The 27,967-nt window shown below is 39.5% G+C and overlaps 1 protein-coding gene across 1 annotated transcript in view; it reads left to right on the top strand.

Moving 5' to 3' along the window:
• LOC128737694 (exostosin-1) overlaps positions 1–27,967 on the top strand; it is a 355,143-nt gene that overhangs the window by 285,137 nt on the left and 42,039 nt on the right. The window contains exon 3 of the mRNA XM_053832389.1: positions 14,313–14,387. Coding sequence (XP_053688364.1) covers positions 14,313–14,387 — 75 coding nt within the window. The remainder of the gene's footprint in view (positions 1–14,312; positions 14,388–27,967) is intronic.

Below are 27,967 nucleotides of genomic sequence, written 5' to 3'. Positions count from 1 at the left end.
ATTTTTACTCAATTCACTTTTGACGTAGGACTACGTCTTTGTTTACTATACTGGGAAGCACTTTGTGAAAACGAAAATAGAAGTGAAACGTTTGAATGAAAGATTTCGAATGCTTATAACTTCTAAACTGCTAAAAGAAACATAACAATTAATATGTCGCTGGATAGATAAAATGTCCAGCAATTTTATAGTAACTTACTTATAATAATGTTATATTTCCTTATTTAAATTGATACTTTTCGGTGAAACTTGATATAGAGAAAATTTATTTATGGTTTACGTTTCTGCCTACTCGATTCGGCTCGATTAGAAAAACAGCGGTGATAAATAACGAAGATTAATATCGAATAATTATTATGTGTCAAAGAATTTAAAATTTTCTGATGATGGCCGAATCGAGTAGGCAGAAACGTAAACTATAATTCAAATTTCCTTAACACGGAAGGTAAGTGGGCAGCACAGATGGCAAGCGGGGGTAGACTATGGTGATAGCTGCCAGTAAAAGCTTTTTTGGTGCAGGATACAGTGAATCGATGCCGGTAACCTGCATGCCTGTTGCCACCAGGGGCGTGAAATCGCCAAATTTGGCGTACTAATGGATGGCGATAACTCTAAAGCTAGTAATAATAAAATGATAGCTGATAGGCCGTGTTTAACTGCTTTCTGATTAGTTTCATTTGTTTTGAGATGAATCAAACAGAAAGTAGGTACCAAAAGTTCCAAAACCATGGACAATGTATGGTAGTTTGTCACCCACACCACCCCTCTGGTTGCCAAAAGGGAAAGAGATCCGACTGGCGCACCATATTCGCGATGAACGTGCTTTGGCTTTGATGTTATTTGTGAACAATGGCTACCAACGAAATAAATAAAGGTTAAATTAAATTAAGCTGCGTAAAACGCCAAATAACAATTACATGCCACTTTTGTGGCGTTCCCCTTAAACTACTTAGCTACAACACTGCAATTCCCTAAAATAATTTCTGCTGTCGCGGATACATCAAAGTGATGTTTCCAGCTGAAAGATAATTTAATTTTACCTTCAATTATTACATGATATTGAAGGCCACCAATGAATGATTTTTGATGAATGATTTTCACATTTAGCCTGAAACATTTATTAAGAGCCCGACTATCATGATTTTTGTCATGATAATTATCAGCAACAAGAAGTAAACGAAGCTCTGAACCTCACGGGTGGTTTCCGTAACTGTTTTAGTGAGCCAAGTGAGAGGCAATAGATACCCATAAACATACACATACCAGAAATGCAGTCTGCATTAGTCATTGCTCTAATGATCTGACATGAAGGAATACTTCATTAAGTAAAACCTGTTATTAATACAACGATAATACTAATATAGGCCTACGTCACTCTTCCGTACAACCCTTAAGACTGTATACCTGGTAGTTTTTGGGTTACAGATATTATTTAACTGCACATTAAATATTTTAGAGAAGGTGGGGCACGTGTCCCAGTGTGCCCCCATCCTGGACCCCGCACTTCGGCGGTATCTGGGAGGCCGGGGTAAAATCTGTGAAAATTCCCCATGCTGAATACAAGCTTTCGTTTGAAGAACTTCCAATGGTGCTGGCCCTGATTGAAGCGATGTACTTAATTTGCGTCCGGTTACACCCATATCAGATGACCCGAATAAGATTGGTATCGACAGTGATAGTCTGACTGTCAAGCATGGTTTCTGGTCGGTCGTTTAGAAGCCCTTTATAAGGCTAGATATAGCATCTAAACTATGCGTTTATTAATTGATGCAGCAACATTTGATTCCAGGTCGCCGATAATGAATTAATTAGATGCGTACAAATATAATTTACAAGTTCCGTAAAGAGAATTAGCTTTACCGTTAGCCGTTGCCGAGATGTGTTTTTTGAAACATCAGAATGTACTGAATTTTATCGTTTTATGGGGCAGCTTTGAAATGGGACAGTCTAACTGTACTACCGGACCATGTGTTTCGGTCTTTACAGCAAGACCATGTGACCGCTCTTTACAGCAAGCACAGGTTATGTTGTGTGGCAAGCATTAAGCTGCGGAAGCATTATATTTTAGAATAATTTTCACTTTTAGATTTTATTTAGTCACTTACAAATTTCGGTCTTCCACTTAGTTTTAAGTAGAACAGTTCAATATAATCAAATTTTAACTTTTTTATTTCCACTCAATGGCGCGCCCTTCTTACTCGTTTCTTATCGAAAAAGTGTCGAATATTCTCCTAAAGGGAAGTCACCTCGCATGTAGTTTTGCTGTCAGCAGATATTTTGCGCTGTGGCGCTGCGCGCGGCTTTGGAACAGTGCACCCAGTATCAACATACTCCCCCACGTAACACTGGTCACAGTAACCCTCATGCCCAGTTTAACCGACCTGCGCAACATGCAAAATTGCTAACCTTGAGACTGGTCTTCTAAAGACAGCACTGTTTGTTTGAACCAATGCCTGACGAATTCGACCGTCATGCCCCGTATAGACCTTGGCAATTCGACCTCGTACCCAACTGTTTCTTCTCGCTTCCTCAACGATGAAGACGAGATCGCCGACTTCCGCAGGTTTTGCCTTCCGAAACCATTTTGTTCGTCGTGTTAGGGTTGGCAAGTACTCACGAGTCCAGAGTGTCCAAAACGTATTCTTCTGCTGTTGAACTTGGCCCCAAATACTGCTTAGTGCAACTGCTTCTTCCGTTGGCTCCGTTGCCGGTTGTTGTACACCGTTAGAACTGCCCAGGAGGAAGTGGTTGGGCGTAAGCGCTTCCGCCTCCTCGGAATCCAGTGGCAGGTACGTTAATGGCCTGGAGTTGACGATTCTTTCTGCCTCTATCGCCAAAGTGAGTAAGCCTTCATCATCCAATCTCCGTCCCCCACTAGCTGCTTCCATCGCCGACTTCACGGAACGAACCATCCGTTCCCATGATCCTCCCATATGTGGGGCATTCGGCGGAATGAATACACATGTCGTAAATGTGTTGGTGAATGTTACTGCCATCGTTACAGGGATTTTCCGCATGTGCTCCCGTCGGTTCCCTGGAAGTTTGTCCCGTTGTCAGAGTGGATTTTCAGGGGTACTCCTCGACGGCTTACAAATCGACGTATGCTCATAATACATAATTTGGTTGAGAGTGTATACACGATTTCTACTTGTACGGCACGGATTGTCAAGCACGTAAATAGGGCGAGCCATCTTTTGGCGTTGCTTCGTCCGAGCTTAACATTGAGTGGCCCGAACAGATCCAGCCCTACGTAGCTGAATGGTCTCGTAAACAATGTTTCTGGGGTAATTTGGTATTCCTTGCAAAATTCGCAGCCTGTATTCATAACGATCCACCCGTAGGATTCCACACTCGTCAAGCATGAGTGACAACTGATAAACGCTGCTGCATCTGCCTAGGGGCTCTTGTGATTCAACCGGAAGTTGCTGATTCTGTTTTAACACATTAATCTCAACCGAAAAGACTTCCCATTGTACTGACCGGATCAAGTACTCCAACGTATGGGTTAGCTCCGCTTGTGTAAGGCTACCGAATGTCAGTTGCTTTCGATTTACTGCAGCGCGAGTGTTTCCTATGAAGCGGTGAAAGTATGCTGTGGCCCGTATCACCCGGTTCCAATTGGAAAACCTTTCCAAATCGACCACTAACTGGGGTTTAGCGACTTCTTGATGGATGAAGATAGAACGCAGCTCCTCTCCAGCACTCTGGTCACTGGTCTTCGTTACATCATATAAACTTGGGACCCCTGAACCATTCACTGTCGGACTTGAGCTCTGGTCCTTTTCCCCATTTGGTTGCGGTATCTGCTATATATTTTTCTTTGTTGGTACGTATCTCCACTTATCTGCGTTAGTTTCGGTCAAAATTTCTCCGATACGCACGGCCACTAACTGCTTGGGGCGGCGTTCATGGGAATTAATTCATGATTCATGGACCCCTAACACAGCCAATCGTAGCTCCAATCGTGGGATGGACATCGGCTTAATTGGACCGGCTTTGCTTTTGGCGGCCGCAAGCGAACACTCGACTTTCTCTTTCTGATCAACGGTCCTACGATACTGCTGCGAATGCGACTTCACTATCGTCCACAAATACGTGTAGTTCGACGTGCTGATAACGGCTAACAGTGCCGTGGTTCCCGGGAAGTAGCAACGCGGGATTCGAAGAACTTGCATGTCTTTCAACAGCTACATCCACTTTCGCCAGCGGCCATGACACGCCTCGCTGATTGGTTAATCTCTGTGGATTCCGGATTTCCAAATCGCCTGTAACAGGATCTTGCCTTGCACTGTGAATGTAGATGCCTTTTGGTAGGCGGTGCTCCCGTAGATATCACTGTTTGAATTTCCAGCTGCATCAACGTCGAAAATCAAAGAAGATCCGCCTGTGCTTGCCAGAGTAGCCCCAACACTCGCTCGCACTTGTCCTCGGTCGGCGAATCCAAACACCGCACTTCCGACTTCTCCTTCTCGCCCAGACTGTTGAGCACGACGGAACTATTGGACTGAAATTTACGTATGTTGAAGCCACCTTTGCTGTGGATTGCTCGAACCACTTGTATGATTCTTGCTGCCTCTTCAGCGCTTCCAAAGCTCTCGAACAAATCGTCGACGTAGTGGTTCTTCACTATGCACTCCACTGCTCGAGGATGTTCCTCGGCGAACTCCATCGCATTTTGGTTTTTCACGAATTGGGCGGAGGCAGGCGAACATTTTGACCCAAATGTAACAACTTCAGGAGCTTCGAACGGATTGGCCATAAGAATAAAAGAGTTAGAGCAAACTCTCCCATGAAATTTACACGGGAAAAGCACATTTTGTCATGGAGAAGAAGTTTTTTATATTTTCTAATAAATCAAAGAAGATTGTTACCAAAATGGTCCATTTGGTTGACTTACAATAAGAGAAAAACCTTAATCCTCTAACAGGGAACACCGTAAAAACGGTGCGATCGAACTAATGATTATTTTTCATTAAAGTACACTCAAAAGAAGCTCAAGTTTTCATTTTCATGCAAAAATCAGATTTGCTATAAAATTTAAATAAAGCATATAAATTGCTAACAGAGAAATTGTGAGGTCCATCATTTTGTTCTAGATGGTATGGGCCAAATTTACGAAATAGTTTTTTTTTTTAAATTTCACATCACATTTCATCTGTCGAGCAGTTTTATGTTGCCAAAGCAAAAGAGCTGTCAAAAGAATTTTTAGCTACAAATGAAAACTTCGACTCATTGGTTTCCTCATATTTCGGGTTTAATATAGTTATTCTGCTCCAATAAGACTGTAGGTATTGTTTCATGCACCACAAAACTACTTAATTATGCTACGAGAAAAGCAAGGATGTGGCTATATTGGTTTATTCCATGCCGCAATTGCCCATTAGAACCTATTTATGATTTCCAAACCGACAGACTATTCAGAAATCCAAATCTAACATCGTTTTGCTTCAGCACGTACTTACAAGGCGTTTGCATTAATTGTTGTATAACGAGACTGTCGCTACTATTCCATTTTCAATGGTTTTGATTTCTTTTCGTTAAGGCTGGATTCATGCATTATTATGAAGATATATTCACAAAGCTTCCCCTACTAAGATGACAGAAACCAATCCTAATGAATCTCATATAACCAGCTTTCCACGAATTTACTGTCTCGCAAATACCCAAACTCCGTCGCAGCTTATTTCACAAAATACCGCTGCTAAACCATTCCGATGCGATGTTTGCAACGTTGTTACTTTGTTACGGGGCTGGTTGCTGTTGTATCTGATCAGCAACCTGCCGCCCTGCCAGTGCCAGCCAGCACATTTAAGCTCAAACGTTGGTGCCAGCTGCACGAAAAACATTTACTGCGATAGGATAACGAATCACTTTCTTAGGAAAGCTCCACGTGCATACACGTGCAAGCAGCAATTACGGCGAAAGACTTCCCGCATGGGACGTCCTTTCTCCCACATCCGCCGACCAACCAACCGACCGACCTACCGGCATCCGTGTAGATAAACAGATAAAGTAATTTAAATTCACTTAGGTGTTGTTTAAATTGTAGCTAAAAGAGAAGAGGAAACTCATTGCGCCAGCATGATAAGAATAGTAGCGACGCCATCGGCAAATGTAAAGAAGCAATTTTATTCATGCTCGGAATCCAAACCCCCGGCTCCGGTGCAAATGCAGCTCCCTCCGGAAAGATAGCAGTCACTGTGGCAGTAGGGGAAACACAGTAACGAGGCGTGTGTTGGAAGCAAAATGAAATCAATTTCTTCAAACTAGCAAACAGGAATGTACGGGATAGATAAGTGGTGAGGTACGATGGCGTTGCAAATGTAAACCAGCCCCCGCGCACTAGTGTTTGTGTACTACAGTTTACAGTCGGTTGATGGGTCTGATTGGAAAAGGAAGGGAGGGTTTCTTTGAATGCATTCCCGACACCTCTCCAGCAGACAGTTTCACTCCATCTCGCCCATCCATTTGTCAGGGTGCTCCGTAGCCTTTCGGTGGAACCGCACCTCATTTTGAATTTTCATGCAACATCATATTGCCCGGGGGTTGTATAAGCTTCTCAATATTCATTGAAATCCTCTGGGTATGATAGCTTGTCCGGAGCCAAATCAGCCCTGGGGAAGGTTCAAGGCAAGATGGAGAAACAACCGACTGTGACTTGTGGTAGACAGCAGCAGCAGCAGCAGCAGCACCGGCAGCAGCCGCTTCAGACATTGGAAAGCTTTTTAAACAGCCTTCATGTGCATGCAGTGCATATTTTGCCATGGTCAGCATTTTCCGACTTCACTCCACGCCGGTTTCCTGGTTTCCGAGCGCCACCCGCGTCTGACAGCGAGCGACACCACAGAGTCTCGGCCGGGGTAACGGAGGGAAGACATCCAACTTGCAGAGTTGTTCGGTTGGTTCCTCTGTAGAGTAGTGGGCGGACAGCGTATTGCTTCTATTATGAATGGCAGTTGATTTTTTGAAAGTTCCCTACTGCTAGGAATAGACTCTGGACAAAGTGGATCGTTTATCGCCAACTCGATAGGTTGTTGTTTCCTGTTGGTATACAAACCTACTACTAATAAGTAAAGCTTGTTTGAATTTGAATGGAAGATCGTTATCGGCGAAATTGGCATATATGGTGGTACTTGCGGCCCTTGAGGAATGAAGCAGTTTTATACCTTTTATTTTTCTGAATGATGCAACATTGACCTTTCCATATTACAACCGCTGGTGTACTTAGGATGTAGCGCATGTGTCCGACCTTATAACTATAGAATTAACCATTGAGCATCATTTATGAAAATACAGAAAAAAAATTCTCAGTAGTACAGAAAAACATTTTAAAAGCATACCAAATAGCAGGGGAGTGGCGAGTCTCTTTTTTTCCAAAAATTGTAATTTTTTTTTAGATGATAGCTACCAACGAACTCTTCAATTCATTTGGAAGATATGTTCTTCTAGTTGTATGAAAAAAGTTTTAGTCGTTTTGGTTGTAAGCCAAATTAGTTATAACCAAAAATGTAAAGCTGTCATTTTGTCTCGCTGTTCCCCAATAGGTGGGAAGAGTAAGACAACGAATGCTGCAGACTACGACACCTATTTGAATTCCATTTCAACCATATATTTAGGTTATAAAGAATAGTTTAGAGGTCGTGCTACTAATCGTGTCTAGCCAGATGCAGTAAACGCTTTATAGATGTTTCAGGGCGAGTCGGCCACAGGCCACAAGTGTTGCCGTCGAAAGCGCCGGCTACTGCGGGGGGCTCTTTAGGTTTCCTCGCATTTCCTTGGTCTACTGAACCTAACTCGTTTTCCCTAGTTGCATCGGCTTACTTTTTTTAAAAGAAAAAGTATTATTGCAGAATGGATAGGAACTATGACCTGAATAACTAAACTTGTAGAGTACCGTCATCCGGGGCGAGATTGTGCCAAAAAAGTATATATTTTTGTTATTTAGCTCAGTATACACACAATTTAGGAACTAAGTTGATTTCGAAGCTGTCAATATATACTAAATTGTTCAATTAACAACTACCGCAAAGATGGTCTAGTTACAATGAAATCTAATTTTACTGGAAGTGCATCAACTTTGGCACAATCTCACCCCTTCTAGGGGGTGACATTGTGCCAAAAACATAAAGTTAGGCTAAAAACCTAAACAGTGAACATTAGCATGTTTATAAACAATACACATAAAGATCAGTATAAAGTAATTCATATGTGGCCGTCCATGAACTAAGTGGACTATTAGGGGCAGGGGGCCGGCCAAAAATAACGCATCATACAAAAAATATGAACGAAAATAACCCGGAGTGGTCTGAAATAACTAAAAATGAGTTCGTAGTCAATGGAGAGCCTTTATATAGCCAGTAGCATTTCTAGGGTTAACAAGGGGGAGATATATGAAAGGGTGTATCCTAAGGAAGCATACCTATTTGATTATTTAACAAAAGTAACCATTACGTCGCTCAAGAACCCGCGGCCGCAGAACATGTGGCCTATCCTACCCCCCTCCCCCTCCTTAAAACTGGCAGTTTATACACGGTATAATATATTCGTCTTATATTAGAGTGTTTATTCAAAATATCTGAAATTTCCAGAGAAAAAGTAAAAATTAATTTAAATTATTTAGCAGACCTATGATGCAGTTTGCTCCAAAATGGATGATGCAATCTAATCTGTCAAAATATTGTGCTCAATAGTAAAGAATGTGAGTGTGCTGGTGTATACTGACGTATTTTTGTTGTGTATGTGAAATCCACAAATTGGATCGATCATTATGGCTTGGCACAATCTCACCCCCGTGAAGCTCGAAAAGTACAAAGTTTCGAAAAATATTATTTTCGTAATCAAAACTTATCCAACACATAATAACCTTTCGAAACATTGTAAATGATTAGTTTATATACCTTCAAGATAGCAAGTTGATGCGATTTCTTGTTTGGGTCGGTTTATGCGGGACATTTTTTACAAGCGTTATTTCCGCGTATTTTTGATCGCGAACTTTGAAACCCTGCTTAGGCTAAATAGTTTGCTAATATTATCTGTGTTCCATTCTAAGTTATGAATAAATATGTTATGTTCATCATCATTTTGAATTTAAGTCACCAGTTTCTACAGATATAATAAATTTTCACAAATAAACATTTTTGGTTTTTGGCCCAATCTCACCCCCGTGGCCCAATGTCACCCCGGATGGCGGTATGTTTTATAATGCTAGCTTATTAACTTGCTTCGCTTCATTCTTTTCCCTTCTGATGCAAGGCTTGGTCCACATGACCAACATAATTGATAAAGGGAAACTCTGATACTCCGAATATAAATGGAACGGTTCGATGGGACCATAGTTAAATAAAAAGAAATGGTATGGTGACGACCTTTAGTAACTAAAATATTCCTATGTGGTCATAAACTGAAAGTATTCGGTACGACCAAAGCAAAAAAAGTATTCGGTACGATCATTGTTGATGAAATATATGGTTCGGTATGACCATAGCTGAATTAAACGATTCGGTACGGTCATTGTTGAATAATGTATTACGATGTACGATAGTACGTCACGCAAATTTTGAATAAAATCGAACTTTTCTTCAAGAAATGATTCATGAAATGCAATTATTGAGATAAATTTTGAAAATGTATGAAGTGTATTGTGCTGCACACGAAGACTATAGAAAAATCCCCTCCAGTAAGGTGTTTGGGAAGGCTAAGGTGAAATACTAGAAAAGCGCTATTTGTAAAGGTCGGGCCACTTGAGTAGTCTTGGTTGGGTCACCATAATTTTAAGCGCAGAAGCGCAATAGTCGCTAGAGAATGTCAGTTACGTAAAATGTGATGAAATAAAGCAAAATTAATACGATAAAAACCTAGATTTTTGTTGTTTTTTTTATTGTAGTTGTATACTTCGGAAATGGCGATTGTAGCAATATTGATTTTACAAGATCGTCAAAATTTCGCAAAAATGCAATTAAAAATAGGGTATTTGTACCTATATTAGCCGTTGTTCACGGAATTCATTCTATTCCTGTCTCTATATAGAATTTCAATACGTATGTCTTAGATTTTCTGTGGTGGTCCAACCTGTACAACATGGCCCGACTATGACAACATTTTTTGTCTTAACGTAAATACCTATAACTTTTTTATTTTTCAAGCAATCAGTTCAAAACTTTCCGGAAATATACCTTATTCTTAGACCTTTACAACGATGTATTTAGATTTCCAAATTTCCTTTTGAAACGAAAGTTATGGGCGAATTCCAAAACGTGGCCCAATTACGACGACACTCCCCTATTCGTTATCGTTCCCCGGATTTTGAAGACGATCTCCGATTACTACGATCGGGTACGCTTTAGTAGTCGCTGATGTGTCGTCGATTAATGCTTCGCGCATATTCACATCATTTTCATACATCCACTCAAATTCGTCGGACCCGGTTGGAAGAACCAAGACTTCCTACTGACGTCTTGCAACAACATGCCTCGGGAGAACTTTTCTGACGGATTCTGTTATTTTGTGTATTTTTTGCGATCATTCAACATTACTTGAGATGCGAAATATAGTCCGCAAGAAGCACAAATTCTGTCCTTCAGGGAGCTTTTGTATGAAGGACAGTATAAGTTATACGGAAGAATCTTAAAGACTGGGACTTTGGTATGATACTACGTTAATCGATTGAATTCAGCACAAATTTCGAGGGAAAACATCGTGTCTGGTCTCCCGTAGCCACTCAGGAGCTTGAGCGACTGCTATTGGCGGTGACAAATTTTTTTTAGGCAGGACGGTTCAAGGAGCTGGTGTACAACATGTTCTGAAAAGCTTTAATGGAGAGTTCATACTAGTAAAATAAATGAGTCCTGTTCAGGGACCACATTTTTCAGGGTTACAGCTCAATCCTGATTACCCGAACAAATTTGCCACTTGAAAATTTTTTCAAGTGACGTCACACAACATCATACCCCCCTCCCCCCTACGTCACAAATCGTCACGATTTTGTCAACCCTCTTGCTCCTACAAGCATGACGTACTTCATGGATGGCCCTTAGATGAATTGAATGATTTGATACGATCATTATTGATGACGTATATGGTTCGGCACGACCATAGATGAATTAAATGATTCGGTACGATTATTGTTGAATTATCTATATGGTTTAGTACGACCATACATGAATTAAATGGTTTGATACGGTCATTGCTGATGAAGAATATGGTTCGGTACGACCATAGATGAACTAAATGACTTGATACGATCATTGTTGTATGATGTATATGACACATTCCGCCGTTACGTTACAACGTTTTGACTCTTCTTTACACATATTACATATTTGGATTGAAAGCTTATATGTAGCGTGACATTTATTTATTTATTTATTTATTTATTTATTTAATTAACGCCAATCGATAAGTGAAATGATTCGGTACGATCATTCCCAAGTAATGATTTGGGTTTTATTATACTCCTATGATGGCATTCAAGACCAAAATTAGTCTTCAAGACCACCATAAGAGTACAATAAAACTCACATTGTTGCTCGGGTGGTTGATGAAGTATATGGTTCGGTACAACCATAGTCAAATGAAAAGATAGTCTTATAGGAGAATGAAATTACTTGAAATAGGATCATTAAACCAAGATGACCTTGAGCTAAGACGCTAGTCTAACAAACCAGTTGTCTTACGTTCGAATCTCAACTGGGAGATGCGGTTCGTTAGGATCGTGGCATTAGCCCAGTAATTGTCCTGTACTCTAATAGCTAGCCGCGAAGTCTGTCGAATAAAATCATAGTCAAGTTGAGTCTCGAAAAACGGAATGTAGCACCTAGGCACAGAACAGAAGTGGAAGTAGAAATCCAAACACGTACATGCTACTTTCTACACATACTAGCGAACCTGGCGGTAGCGAGTGACTTTTTCCCACGAAAACACACGAACGTACAGGAACGAAAGCATGTGAAATCTGCTATGGGATTGGCAGCGAGCGTTCTGGTTATATTGCTGTTATTCGCTTCTATGCTTCGCAAACCTTTCCAAAGACAAACAAAAAAGTCTCTGTTACCAGTTTTGATCGCCGAATCGTTCGTACTTCCACTTCTGTTCTGTGACCTAGGCGTTGCTCTTTTTACGATCATTGATAAAAATTAAAAGGTTTTATACGATAATTGTCGAAAAGATGACTTTTACAGCCTGTTCCAGCCTAGATTCGAACATGCAACGACTGAGCTTGCTGGCTAGATTAGCGTCGTACCTCAAGGCCAACTGCTAAAAAAGTATGATATGAAAACAGTAGAAATATTGTACAAATATGGTAGAAAATAACACAAAAATACCACGGAAATAGATGCATTTTCTTCTATATATATGAAAATGAAATGCTGTATGTATCAATGAATCGCTACCATAAAGCGGTCCTCGACCGTATTGATCACCAACTACTTGGTTGGTTAAATCAATCGCTTGGATGTTTGTTCACATTTCTTTGGATGGTTGAAATCCTATCTGGTGAATCGCAATCTAAATATTAAACTGGGTTCGTTTCGCTGCTATAGTTTTACTAACACTTCCGAAGTACCTCAGGGAAGCAACCTGGGACTTCTACTGTTCTCAGTATTTTTAATGATGTTTACTTATTTATACCTCATGCCTGCAAACTTACGTATGCCGACGATCTGAAGATCTTTATCATCGTCAAATATACTGAAGACTGCCAGGAATTGCAGTGGTTAGCAAAGCTGTTGTAATAATGCTATTCTTATTCTAATTTACTTAGTTTTGGGTTTGGCCGTAAATAATAAGATTGACTACAAACAATTCATTGAAACATCTGCAATCATTTCGGTCAGTGGATGAAACCTAAATTACACTGAAACGAAAGTAAAATCTCCCAAAAATAGCTTATTAAATATTTTCCCTTGTACCGGTCGTAAATCTGTTTCGTCCTTCGTCAGAAAGTGTACCGCTCGGCTGGACTCGCTGAGAGTGAACAAATCCCAGCGAAAGCAAAAGCGTTAGGATCCGAATTGAATTTATCACCGAAGCCTTCGTTTCGTTTATCGTTTGGGGTTGGCGCCGTGTGACTGTCGACGGCAGACAGGATCGCATTACAAAGTCACTCCCACCCAGCTTGTTGGTTGTTATCCTAATTTCACCCATACCTTCCTACTGTGCGATTCGAAAGGCTGCATCATAATTAGGCACAGGCGAACCGAGAATGATTACCGCCGTAATTTCAGCACAAGCGGTGAACTTTAGGCTTCACTCTCACCACCTTAAAAAAGAGGGATTTCAAAGCAGCTAACTGGGGCTTTATATTTTGCGCATTTTAGTTAGTGGTGAAGATAAAATATGGCGAAACCTCGTCATCATATCGGAGCAAACTTTAATCAAGTTAAGTCATTACCGAAGAACCAACTGATAGCAAGAAGAGAAACTTTCAATCGACCCCCAAGCCAACAACGTTCACAATGAATGTACTCTCATTTGATGAAGAATTTCCTCTTTCGCGAACCCACTTGTTGCGAAAGGAAAATAAATCACTCTGACCTCCGCGCAGTACAGTGTTAGTATTATGCCGAAAAAATCCCATTTTCTGATAGCATTAATCTTGCTGTGACATCCTGAATCATCTGGAAACTTGTGCTATTGCTGCTGCCCGGCTGCTTTCACAATAGCAGCTGCACCGCACTTTTTTGACCAACATTTCTTGCCCGGAGGACTTTTTTGCGTCACACAATTCTCCTTTCCTCTGCTTGTGTTTAGTTTCTATGAATTCGTGGAAATTCCACGCTCAGTTGAATGAGCGAGTGTACGTACCTACCTACCTACCTAAGCTACGGATTATTTGCCATAAGTTTTTCCCACGTCCCACGTCGTTGCCCGCCCTCGCCATTACGTACAATGTTAGTTCACCAGCGAGGAAAAAAGCAGTTTATGTCTGCGCACTTGCCAGAGGTACAATGATGGAATAACAAGTGAGATACGGCGGCTAAAAGTGCGGAGCAAACACATCACATTTATTACGGTTGAAAATGAAATATATCTGAGTAGAAGGTTTACGCTTAGTTTTTGTACAGCTTTTCGCAATTTCACAACTTGACGATGGCGTATGATTTATATGTGTTTGTATGATTTTTGTAGTACTTTATTGTACTCTTTCAGAGTACCATTCATCTCAAGCAAAAATTTTAAAATTAGTTTTTTATTCACCAACTAAAGAAAAATAAGATCTAACCATAATTAAGAATACATCATCTCACTGAAACGCGACTGTCCAAAACCGTTCTAACCTTTTTCTTTCGTCCTTTTTTTTTCTTCCATTACAGATACGACTACGAAACTTTATTACAAAATTCAACATTTTGCCTTGTGCCGAGAGGACGTCGTCTAGGATCGTTTAGGTAAATATTTGCTTCCGCGTGTTGTCCTACCTGACTGTCCTTTTGAACCCTCCTCGGGGCGGGTGCTGCTGCGCTGGGCAAAAGAAAAGGCAGTCTAGCCTCGGAAAACGCGAGCATTTCACCCGCCATCCAAGACGGATGGTGGTGAAGGAAATTATGTGATATTTCATAAATATTTGATAGCGCTCCGACTACCTACCTACTGGTTGATTGAAGCGGGGCGAAGTGGTGGCAGATTGCCCTGGGGGATAACACCGGTGTTAACCTTAAACATCGTACTTTCGGCGTAGAGCTGTTGTCTTTTTTATCGCATCGCAGATCTATGATATTGCCTGATATTGTTGCTACTGCTAACGACGTCATCGGGTTTGACTGACGCACCCGTTTTGAAAAATTACTGGCAAAGGTGCTTCGGTATGGGCGTGAACTGAAATACTTGCAAAGAAGGATTATTTGCGTTAAAAATATTTGAAAGATAAGATTTAGTTGTTCTCCAAATCTGTACATTCCAAAATTTAAAATAGAAAAGGCAAAAGTCTAAGCACTAACAACGGTCTAATTGTTCAAAAGTTCAGAAATTTCATTATAGGCTCGAAACTTTGAAAAATTAAAGCCTAACAAATGCATTCAGCAACTACTCAACACTCTAGTACCCTAACAAATAATTCTGAATTATAAATTATTTTACGGCATTAAAAAATCATCTTATTGAAAATGCCATACTATACATATTTAAAATTTGATCATCATTTATTTGTGCCCAGTGAAATACGGCAGATAAAATTGCAAAAAATTCTCAAACACATCAACACACTTCGAATGTATCTCGCACTTTAATATAAGTCCCGGCTTGTAAACGCGTCATCAGTCCTAAGTGCGACCAAGTTCAAATACAACCGCCGGTCGTCGGGGAATAATGGTTATTTCTGCGACAATCGAGGCACGAAAGCAAACGATGCTGAACGGTTATATAAATCCAATCTGAGTAATCGAAAATTTCCTAGCTAGACCAGTAATGACGAAAACTGTAACAGGGATGGAAAAAAATCGCTTCTAGCGATCAAGATCATAGGAGCGATCAGATTCAGATTCATTAACATCATTACTTGTAAGCGACAACAACTTTATCGCGTTCTGTACAGATTATGATAAACCTCATGTCAGATAATGTTCATTGCAAGATTGCGTTGAGAAATATAAGAGATACAGATGATTGGTTGTGTGCATCATATGAATCACAATACAAACAACATGAGTGCCTTTTTTCTCGCAGCCTTGTAAGATGTAACACTATGATCGAATGCTAAGACGGTTTAGAGAACAAAATCTTGTAATCAATGCCTTAGATTCACTGTTTGTCATGATCTGTACGGATCGTGATCTGTGCGTGTGGCGATAACTTACAGATTTGATCAAAATCACTGATTTTCTATTCCTGAACACGATTCATCTGTGTTTGTTAATAAATTTAATGAACTGGTTTCATAAAAATTATCATACTTTCATATAATTGATACGAAAAAATACCGTTTCGCTAAATTGCACATCTGAGATGTACCTTGACTCCGAAACAATGTAACAAACCCGATTTCATATCAAAATAGTCCCTAAGTTGATAAGTATTTCCTCCTATAAACGCTAGTATACAGATATATAGCGTCCTACAAGGTTTAATTTAAGACTGAGCCTAACGTGGGCTTTAAAATGGGCTGAAAATGGACCTGAAAATGGATCAGAACATGGATTGGAAATGGACCTGAAAATAGACTTAAAAGTGGACTAGAAAATTATACTGGAAATGGACTATTAAAATAGACCATGAAAATGGACCTGAAATAGCACTTAAAAGCGGATTTAATAGTCGATCTGAAAATGAACCACAAAATGGACTAGAAAATGGGTCTAAAAATGGACTTAGAAATATACCTAAAAATGGACTTGAAAGTCGGTCTGAAAATGGACTGACATATGTACCGAGAAATAGACCTGAAAATGGATCTCAAAAGGGACCTGAAAATGCACTTGAAAATGGACTTGAAAGTGGTCTAGAAAATTGACCAGAAGATGGACCATGAAAATGGACCAGAAAACGGACTTATAAATGGGCCTGAAAATAGACTTGAAACTGGACTAGAAATATGACCTGAAATGGATTTGAAAGTGAAAATAAAATTGTACTGAAAATGGGCCGTAAAAATAGACCATGAAAATGGTCCTGAAATTGGACTTTGAAAGTCAACCGGATTTGAAAGTCAACCTGAAAATAGAGCACAAAATGGACTAGCAATGAACTTGAAAATGGACCTTACGACGGACCCGAAGGTAGACTTAAAAATGGCACTGAAAATGGATCTGATAGTTGACCTGAAAGTGAGCCTGAAAAAGGAGCGAACATTTGACCAAGATATGGGCCTTACAGTAAACCTGAAAATGAAAATAGATTGGAGTGAAGGTTTACAGTAAACCTGAAAAAGCATATGAATCTGAAAATGGATTTTAAAATGGACACGAAAATGGATTTAACAATATACTAGAAAAAGGACCAGAAAATGGACCGTAAAATGGACTTATAAGCAGACCACGCAAATGGACCTGAACCTGAAATTGGACCTGGCCCTTAGTTCACTTAGAACTTGAATATGGATCACAAAATGGACTCTTTTTTTCCATGTGTGGACTCATCACTGCGACCAGTATAATAGTTGATCTATTGTGGCATCGCCCGGGTGTTTGTTGTATGACCTGCACTGCATTTTTTTGCTATAATCGCTATTGAGTGAGCGATATGCTTATTAAATCTTATGCGTGCTTGTGTGCATTGGGGTTTACCCTTCCTTCAACTTCAAAGCTTGATCTACTTTACCCACTTATTCCTCGCTGCCAGTAACTATTCCATATTATAGCCGTCCCTGGCGAGGATTCATTCCGTACCTCTGACCAGTACACTTAACTATAGGAGGGACATTTGCACTGTCAAAGGGCTTCAGAGGATAAATATAGAATTCAGCATGAAGGAAGGGTAGATGAGGGACCTGAGAATAAAGCCATGCTAAAGTCATTTGACATTGAATGGTTTGATTCTACTAAGATTCGAACCCATGACCATTCGCTTGTCAAAGCGGACTCGGTAACCTTGCGGCTACGGAGCCCCCCCATAAAATGGACTTAGGAATGGTCCTGAAAATGGACCTTGATAATGGAAATGGAAATCCATGAAAATTGACTTGAAAAGGGACCTGAAAAGCGGCTCTAAAAATTTAAAAGCGGATTTGAGAGCCGATTTGAAAAATGACCTGAAATGAACCAGAAAATGGACTAGCAAATGGACCTGAAGAAGGACATGGAAATGGACCTGGAATTAAACTTGAGAGTAGACTATAAAGTGACCTGAAATTGGACCATGGAAATAGTCCATTAAAATAGGCATGAAATGGACCTGAAAATAATCTAAAAAGTAGGCATAAAAATGCACCTGAAAGTGAACCTGAAATTTGATTAGTAAGAGGATTTGAAAGTCGAATTGAAAATATATCTAAAAGTGAAGCAGAAAGTGGACTAGAAAAATGACTGACAATGAAAATGTACCTGACAATGTTGCCAAAAGTGGACTGAAATGGCTTTGAAAATTGAATCTAAAATTGACTTAAAAATGGATTTCCAAATGGACTTTAAAATGTATCTCCAAATAAACATGCGTTAGACCAGAAAATGAACTCAAAAATGTGCCTGGAATTCAATCTGAAAATATACCTTAGAAAAGGCCTGAAATTGGACGCGTAAATTGAGCTTAAAGTGAACTAAAAATAGATTTGAATTGGAGCTAAAACTGGATCCTGAAAATGGACCAAAAATGCACCAGAACTAATAAACAAACCTGACGATAGACGTGAAAATGGACCTGAAATTGAGCTCGAAAGCGGATATGAAAGTCTATCTGAAAATGAACCAGGAAATAGACTCAAAAATGGACCAGATAATGGGCCTGAAAATGGACTTGGAAATGGTCCAGAAAACAGGTTTGGAAATGCACTAGAAATTTGTCTAGAAAATGGATCTGACTTGAAAGCGGAATTAAAAGTCGACCTGAAATGGACTAGAATATTAGCCAGAAAATGGACCTGGAAATGAACCATAAAAATAGTCCATGGAAGTGGACTTGAAAATTGGCCTGAAAGTCAATCTGAAAATAGGCCAGAAAATGGATCAGAAAATGGACCTGACAATGGGCTCGAAAATGAGCTTGAAATTTGAACTTGGGCCTGAAAGTGGGCCTTAAAATTCTGGTCCATCGTCCAAATGCGCTAAACTTGAAAAAAGTTTTGGAAGTGAACCTGACAATAGACCTGAAAAGCGACTTTAAAATGCAGCTCAAAATAGAGTTGAAAATGGACCAGAAAGTGGACCGAAAAATCGATCTGAAAACGGTCCTGAAGGTGGATCCAAAAATAGAGAAATAGAGCCGTGAATCAAACAAATGGACTGCAAATGGATTTGAAAATAAGCATGGAAATGAACCTGACTTGAAAATAGACCAGAGAATTGACCTGAATACGAAAAAAGTGGACCGGACATCGGACTATAAAATAGACTTGCAAAAAAGCAAAGACCTAAGGCTCCAACGTCTAACTAAGACTTGACCTTTCTTTATCGACAGACTTCGCAGTCGGCTGTTGAAGTACAGGACAATTACGGGGCTAGTGCAACAATCCTACTGACGCAATCTAGCAGCACCGCCTAGCCACAATTCGACTGGCTTGTTAGACCAACATTGTACCTCGAAGCTTCGCGACTCTTCTGAAAATGGACCTGAAAATAGACCTGAAAATGGATTTGAAATTGGATCTGTAAATGGACCAAAATATGGGCCTGCAGTAGGCTCTCAAATTTGCATTGATATGGACCAGATACTTGACAGTAAAATATACCAATAATAAATAGGAGAATTGACCAAAAAGAGAACTAAAAATGGACCGAAAAATCGTAAAATGTACAAACAGGTGGATTCAAGAATAGATCTAAAAATGGACGTGAAAACGTGTCTGAAAATGTACCTGAAAGTCTAACTAAAAATGGACCTAAAAAGGAACCTTAAAATGGATACAAAAATGGATCTGATATTTGAACAGAAAATAGACCAGAAAATCGATAAAAAATGTACCAAAACCAAAAAGTTGACCTGTTAGTGGACCTGAAAATAGTGGGGGTCTAAAAATATAGCAAATGGACCAGAAAATGGATCTGAAAATCGACCTGAATTGAATCAGAAAATGAATCTAAAAGAATCTTGAAAATGAATCTGAATACTTTTTTTTGTTAGATTATAGTCACTTTAACAGCTTGGGTCATTCATGACTTCTGCGGGGTTGTGATTTGAACCCGGGTCCTCGGCGTGAGAGGCGTGACTGCTAACCACTACGTCGGGGCTGACCCCTGAATCTGAATATTGACCTTAACATGAACCCAAAAGTTGACCTTAAAATGGACCATTAAATGGTCCGTAAAAAACCTGAAAATGGTCCATTTTCAGGACTGTTGCCAGATTCGCTTACAGAACCATAGTAAGGTCTATTCTCATGTCCATTTTGAAATGCATACCTGAAAATAAATCTTGAAATAGACAAAATAATGAACCAGAAAATAGTTCTGGAAATAGTCCTTGAAATGGAATTGAATGTGGACCTGAAAATGAAATGATTATAAGCCTGAAAAGAGTTCTGAAAATGGATCTGCAAAGGTACCTGACCTGAAAATCGACCTAAAAATGGAGCTGAAAGAGGACCTGAAAATAGACCTTAAATTGGATTTGAAAGTGGACCAAATATGGGCCTGTAAAAAGATCTGAAAATTGCATTGAAATAGACTGATACTTGACCATCAAGAAGACCTAAAATAAATCAAAAAATGACAACTAAAAACTGAACTAACAATAGACCAAAATATCGAAAAATCTATGAACAGTTGATTTAAATAGCAGATTTGAAAGTGGACCTGTAAATGTATCTGAAAAAGTACCTGAAAATAAACCTCAAAATGGGCCAGAAAATGGACCAGATTAGTTAGAGTAGTCAACAGTAGGCTTCGATACCCTAAAGCACGCAGCCCACCTACCTCCCATCGAATTTCCACACCCAACCACCAGGAGGAAGCAGGCGAATTCGCGGGCGGCTCACGGATGATAAGAGGCGAAATAACTGATGATTGGCGAGCAGATAGAAATACAGCAGTCCCCCGAATAACGCGGTTTCGAATAAGGACGTTTCCATTAAGGACGGTCTCGAGTGATTTCATTAACGCGGTCGAACGTCCTTATTGGAGTCTACGTAGCATATGGGAATTGACCTAATTGGTGCCAACATGGAATAACTCGTGATCCTGACCTAATAGACGGTTGGTGTCTTCGACAAAGTTGTTCAGTACATCAACGGGTTTTCATTGGATTATAGTATTGCGGAATTGTCTCACAACGTGGCGCTAGCGTATATGTAATATTTTTGTATAGGCTGTATCTCGCGTTGCAGGCTATCTAGAAAGTTGCGGCCTTCGGGAAGATTGCTCAAATGACTGCCACCTTCAAGATGGCATGGGAAAAAGCGCAGAACTGACTCACTACGTGGCGCTAGTGTATATGTAATCCTCTTATGCAGGCTGTATCTTACGCTGCTGACTATCTAGCAAGTTGCGGTCTTCGAGAAGGTTATTCATATGACTGCGATCTTCAAGAAGGGATGGAAAATATTGCAGAATTGCCTCACTACGTAGTGCTAGCATATATGTAATCTTCTTAAGCAGGCTGTATCTTGCGCTGCTGATTGTCTGGAAAGTTGCGGTCTTCGGGAAGGTTATTCATAAAACTGCCAGCTTCAAGATGGTATGAAAAATATTGCAGAATTGCTTCACTACATGGCGCTAGTGTATATGTAACATTCTTAACCAGGCTGTCTTTTGCCCTGCAGGCTATCTAAAAAGTTGCGGTCTTCGGGAAGGTTATTCATATGGCTGAGGCCTTCAAGAAGGGATGGAAAATATTACAGAATCGCCTCACTACGTGGCGCTAGCATATATGTAATCTTCTCATGATGGCTGTATCTCGCGCTGCTGACTATATGGCAAGCTGCGGTCTTCGGGAAGGTTATTCATGACTGCGACCTTCAAGAAGGGATGGAAAATATTGCAGAATTGCCTCACTATGTGGCGCTAGCATATATGCAATCTTCTTATGGAGGCTGTATCTAGCGCTGCTGACTGTATATCAAGTTGCGGTCTTCGAGAAGGTTATTCAAATGATGGTGGGATTTTTCTGGCCATTTAGGAAGTAGCATTTACGGATAGATGGTAGACTAAGCCGATGGATTATTTTTGCGACGACTGTGAGGGATATACGAGTTTCTTCTAAAAAAAGCATGCTGAACATAATAGCATAAGCATAAAGGTCAGCATTGATTTGCAATTGTGGAGCCCCACCTCTGGGCACGCCGGTGAGTAGATGCGTTCCATGTAAAAAAGTTGTAGGGACCTAAACTGCCATTTTCAAAAGATGATTAGATCATGATACTATTTCGTGGTTACCGTTGAACCACTATTATCAAACTGGTTCATCCCTACCAGGATGCTTACCAGGATGAGTCGAAAATTTTGGTTTGTTAGGTTTCAACAAAAATTTGAGTTCTGTACAAAATTTTTGTATTTAATTTTTAATATATGGAAAAATAAACACTGGTTTTTTTCTTTTTTGTTTAGTTATTAAAGGTCTGATGTTATTATCTTTTTCTTGCCCCCCTCTTCAAAAAAATTTCCAGACCAGGACACCCAAGTAGCACACTTTTGTCACTTCTGGTTGCTGCAACCTATTTATGACTGAAATCAGTCATTAATCGGTTACCACAACTAGTTTATAATAACTGTGCTAGTAGGGCATAAACTTTTTTACAAATTTGTATAACAAACTTATTATTAGAATGTGAATTGGTTGCATAGTTTTAACAGATATTTTGTAGTCACTGCAGCGCAATATAAAGCCTTTACAAGAAGATTACATATACACTAGCGCCACGTAGTGAAACAATTCTGTAATAACTTTCTCGAAGGCCGCAACTTGCCAGATAGCCAGCAGCGCGAGATACAGCCTGCCTAAGCGGATTGAATGTACACTAGCGCCACGTAGTGAGACAATTCTGCAATATTTTCCATACCATCTTTAAGGTGGCAGTCATATGAATAACCTTTCCGAAGACCGCAACTTTCCAGACAGTCATCAGAGCAAGATACAGCCTATACAAGAATGTTACATATATGCTAGCGCCACGTAGTGAGATAATTCTGCAATATTTTCCATCCCTTCTTGAAGGTCTCAGTCATATGAATAGCCTTCTCGAAGACCGCAACTTGCTAGATAGTCAGCAGCATGAGATACAGCCTTCATAAGAAGATTACATATATGCTAGCGCCACGTAGTGAGGCAATTCTGTAATATTTTCCATCCCTTCTTGACGACCTCAGTCATATGAATAACGTTCCCGAAGACCGCAACTTTTAGATAGCCTGCAGGGCAAAAGACAGCCTGGTTAAGAATGTTACATATACGCAAGCGCCACGTAGTGAAGCAATTCTGCAATATTTTTCATACCATCTTGAAGCTGGCAGTTTTATGAATAACCTTCCCGAAGACCGCAGCTTTCCAGACAATCAGCTGCGCAAGATACAGCCTGCTTAAGAAGATTACATATATGCCAGCGCCACGTAGTGAGGCAATTCTGCAATACAGTGAACTCTCGGAAAAGTTAATCGATTGGGGAATGGGTCGATTAACTTTTCTGAAATATTAACTTTTCTGAGTAGTCGTAAGAGTCATCGAAAATGATAAATACAAAAGCGAAAAATATATTCTCGGATATAGGATACACCTTTTTAGGAATCTGGAAGTTGTAATGTAAAGAAATATGTGGCAAGATCCTTATGAACTGATACATAGTTCCTTTCAGTAAATTTAAAATAGTCGGTAACTCTAGTTTATTTTTAATTTTTCGTAGTCTACGACAACGTTTTGGCAATGTTCGCGCTTATTTTTTGTTCCTTACTGTTCCTTCTTTTGTATTTAAAATTCAATCTGAGTTTGCGCTTTTCCAGTTTGTTATCAAAAATCCTGAAGCAACTATGTGCCCGTATTGAACTATTACTACAACTGTCCGGTACAAGAGTTTAATTTAATCCCAGCTATGATGATACTCTGTATGAAGCTGTGGAAAGGCGATAATAAACCGAAAAATGAGAAATAAAGATATAAGGAAAACACACGTGTGTGAATGAACGCTTTGGACAACCAATAAATTTAAACTCTCAGAAAAGTTAAGCCAAAAATTAACTTTTTAGAGCGTTGCATGAGAGCTAATATTCGCTTAACTTTTCTGAACAATTAACTTTTCAGAGAGTTAACTTTTCCTAGAGTCTACTGTATTTTCCATCCCTTCTTGAAGGTCGCAGTCATATGAATAACCTTCTCGAAGACCGCAACTTGTTAGATAGCCAGCAGCGTGAGATACAGCCTGCATAAGAGGATTACATATACACTAGCGCCACGTAGTGAGTTAGTTCTGCGCTTTTTTCCATGCCATCTTGAAGGTGGCAGTCATTTGAGCAACCTTCCCGAAGGCCGCAACTTTCTAGATAGCCTGCAGCGCGAGATACAGCCTATACAAAAATATTACATATACGCTAGCGCCACGTTGTGAGACAATTCCGCAATACTATAATCCAATGAAAACCCGTTGATGTACTGAACAACTTTGTCGAAGACACCAACCGTCTATTAGGTCAGGATCACGAGTTATTCCATGTTGGCACCAATTAGGTCAATTCCCATATGCTACATAGACTCCATTAACACGGTTTCCATTAACGCGGTCCCTATTAGCGTCCTTATTGGGGGGATTACTGTATTTATATACAAGCCAGGGCAATGACCGGAGATTAAAGGGAATGACCTGTACGAAATTTAGAAAAGAAATCAGATTCGAATGATCATTATCCAATAGAAAGCCAAAGTGCGAAGACGTATTATTCGATTTCTAAGTACAGTGTCAAGTCAGTTTAAGCTGCAAAAATCAAGTGCCATTGCAAGTGAAACATATATGGACAGCAGGTAAACTTTCCCCTCCCGGCATTCCCACTATACGCATTCGCTATCTCGCCAATCATCTAAAGCAGGTATTCTATCCATTAACCTGCAGAACCCCGTGATTTTCGGACCGACAAACCGTATTTTCGGACACATACCAACCATTATCGCCAGTGGCCGATACAAGCCACCGCCATCGTGGTCTTCGAGTCAAAGGACATCGCCATTGCCGCATTTCTTCGACGTGGGTTTACATTTCCCTTCTGTTGCGGATTGTAGACGCATTTCTGGGTTATTCAGTCGCCGTTCAGAACCACCCATCGTTATAGCCGTGGTCGCTACAGAGATTCGCAGTGTCGCCTTGGTCCCCGTGACTACCAACCACATGCCCGAGGGAACCGTAATACCCGCTAAGTGAGAGGATAGTGGATAACTGGAGTGTAAACGAGGAAATTTTGGAGGAGAAACGGAAGGAGTACTGCTGCAGGAACGGGGCTCCGGAAGTGAAGTAAACCGAAGGTTAGCTAGATTTAAGGAAGTGGGAGAAGAAATTATATGCAATTAAAGTTTGTGAAAAGCTAAATCCAGTGACTTTCAATCAAGCAATTCCTGATATCCGCGAAATACTATTAAGTGTGCCGACCCTGAGGTGTTTGTCATCAGGGAGTCCTTTAGACGCTCGCTGCTAGCTTGCCGACAGGTACAAAGTGGACCTGACAATGGTCCTGCAAATAGACCTAAAATAGACCTGAAAATGCGCCTGGAAATGGACCTGCAAAAGGACGTAAAAGGGGACCTGAAATTAGTACAGCAATAGGCTTTAAAATAGATTGTAATGGATCTTAAAATGCACCTGAAAATGGATCTGAAAATGAGTATTAAAATAGGCTTGAAGGTGAACCTGAAAGTGGGTTTGAAAATGGATCTGAATCTGAAAATAGACTTGAAAATGGATCTGTAAGTGGGCCTTCAAACGGGCCTGAAAGTGGACTTAGAAATCGGTACAACAAATAGCCCTAAAATAACCTGTAATGGATCTAAAAATGGACTAAAAATGGATCTAAAACTAGACTTGAAAATAAACCTGAAAGTGAACTTCGAAGGGGACCTGACAACCCAAGTAACAATGTCAGTTTTATTGCACTCTTATCGCGGTTTATGACAAATGCCATAATAAGAGCAAAAGAAAACCCAGATTGTTACTTGGGAATGGTCCTGCAAGTGGACCTAAAATGGACCTGAAAATGCGCCTGAAAATGTACCTGCAAAAGAACATGAAAATGGACCTGTACGGGCCTGAAAGTGGACCTGAATATTGGTACAGCAAATGGCCCCAAAATAAACTTTTATGAATCTAAAAATGCACCTGAAAATTGATCTTAAAATAAATATAAAAATAGATTTGAAGGTGGACCTGATAGTGGGTCCAAAAATGGACCAGAATCTGAAAATAGACTTGAAAATGTAATGTATGATTTGGGAAGCATAAAATAATTGATTTTCTACATGTTTCACAACCGGGGAACTCGACTGTTTCATAACCTGGGCGGTGGCCATATTGCAAAAAAATTATTTAATAATTTTTGAGTCAATTACTTCACCTAAAATTTGTCTGTGTAATGAAATAGAGGTCCAAAACTAAGTTTATATGCCTTTACCTGATTTTTTTACTCCATTTGGCATACAAAATAATCAATTGCAAAACACGCGAAAAAACTTTTTGGGTGTTTTTCAAACACTTTTTCTACAAAGCATTGTGTAAATGTTGAAGTTTGACCGTTATTTGCTCAAAAGTTATATTATTATGAGACTAGACGTTGGTAGTAACTTGACAGCACTAGGATAATAAAAACGATAAAAACTACGGGTGTTTCACAACCGGGGCCGTTTCACAACAGGGGACGATCCCCTACCTGAAAATTGACCTAAAATGGTGCTGAAAGTGTACATGAAAGTGAGCTTGAAAACTGAACTGAAAATAGACTTGAAAATGAATTTAAAGGGGGGTTTGAATGTGGACCTAAAAATGGACCTGAAAATGAAGCGTAAAATGGTCCGGAAATGGACTTGAAAATGGATCTGAAAAGTGATATAAAAATGGAGATGAGAATGGGCCTGAAAATGGATCTGAAAGTAAATTTAACAGTGGACCTGAAAATGGTTCCTAAAATGGACCAAAAAATTGACCTGAAAGTGGATTCCAAGATAGACCTGAAACTAATCGTGAAATATGACTTTATAATGGACCTCAAAATAAACATGTGAGTATTCCTGAAAATGAACCACTCATGTCCATTAGTGAATAGAATTGATCAGGAAATGGACCAGAAATTGGTCTAAAAGTTGAATCAGATATTGACCAGGAAATAGAAGGAAGTAAGGAAGTAAGGAAGCAAAACATTAATGAAATATGGGAGTGAAGCAGTAAGGAAGTAAGGAAATAAGAAAGTAAAAGTGCAAGAAAATTAGAATGTAAGCAATTTAAGAAGAGGACGAAAAATTTGGGGGTCAATAGACCATATGAATAAAACAGTTTGCTTTGCTTTTCTCGTGTAAATCTTATGGGAGCATTTGCGCAAACTCTTTTATTCATACGGCCTAATAACTCTTTAAATAAAATATGACTTTTCTTAGGATTAAGGGATCGTTGTGGAAAATTTTGTGAAAAATATTTTCCTGCCAAAATTTTACTTACATTTCGGAGAAAATTTTTTTGGATTGTCACAATAAAGTTTTTAAAATTTAACAATTCAAAGCTATTTTTTCAAAAAAACAAAATTTCTGAGTGTCTATACAGTTTGTAAACCAAAAAAAAAGACAAAAGTGAAAAAAGTTTCTATTGCCAAATTTCTGTGAAAAAAGCTTTTGATGAACATTTTAATAGATATTTTCATATTATTCCGAAACCCATTTACTTTAAAAGGTAATAATTCACGAACTAAAAACCGCAGAATTAAACTTTTTTAAAACATTTTATTTTAAAATTCGTAGTTACAAGTATTGGTCTATTTTTCTATAATGATCAGTCATTTTTCAAAAAGTTGACATCACGAAATCTGTTACAAAACGGCGCTGTTAAGCTGGTTAAGAAGATGAAGGTATTTTAATACGTGAACCGACTTTGTAACTAGAATTGCATTGCAATATTCTATAGACAGTAAGATAATAATAATATGTCTCAAGTTCGGACAATCATAATACATTTACTCCAATGAACTGCAACAATAAAAACTGTATCATAAATTTACAATGAGTAGCAAGTGGACCTTCATAATAATGCCATTTGAAGAAGCAAACAAAAAACACCTAAATTTACTTTCACTTAATGCCAACCCATTTTGTTTACATGAACTTCCACCTTTGAAATTAATTTAATCAATCTTCATTACAGCATTCTCAGCTTCGCATTCGAAACCGTGTTTTTTTTCTTCTTCGCCCCAAAAACCGAAAGCACCCTCGACCGACAATA

The sequence above is a fragment of the Sabethes cyaneus genome, chromosome 2 (genome assembly GCF_943734655.1).
Source record: "Sabethes cyaneus chromosome 2, idSabCyanKW18_F2, whole genome shotgun sequence".
NCBI classification, from domain to species: Eukaryota; Metazoa; Arthropoda; class Insecta; order Diptera; family Culicidae; genus Sabethes; species Sabethes cyaneus.
This window is presented reverse-complemented; position numbering and strand designations above follow the sequence as displayed.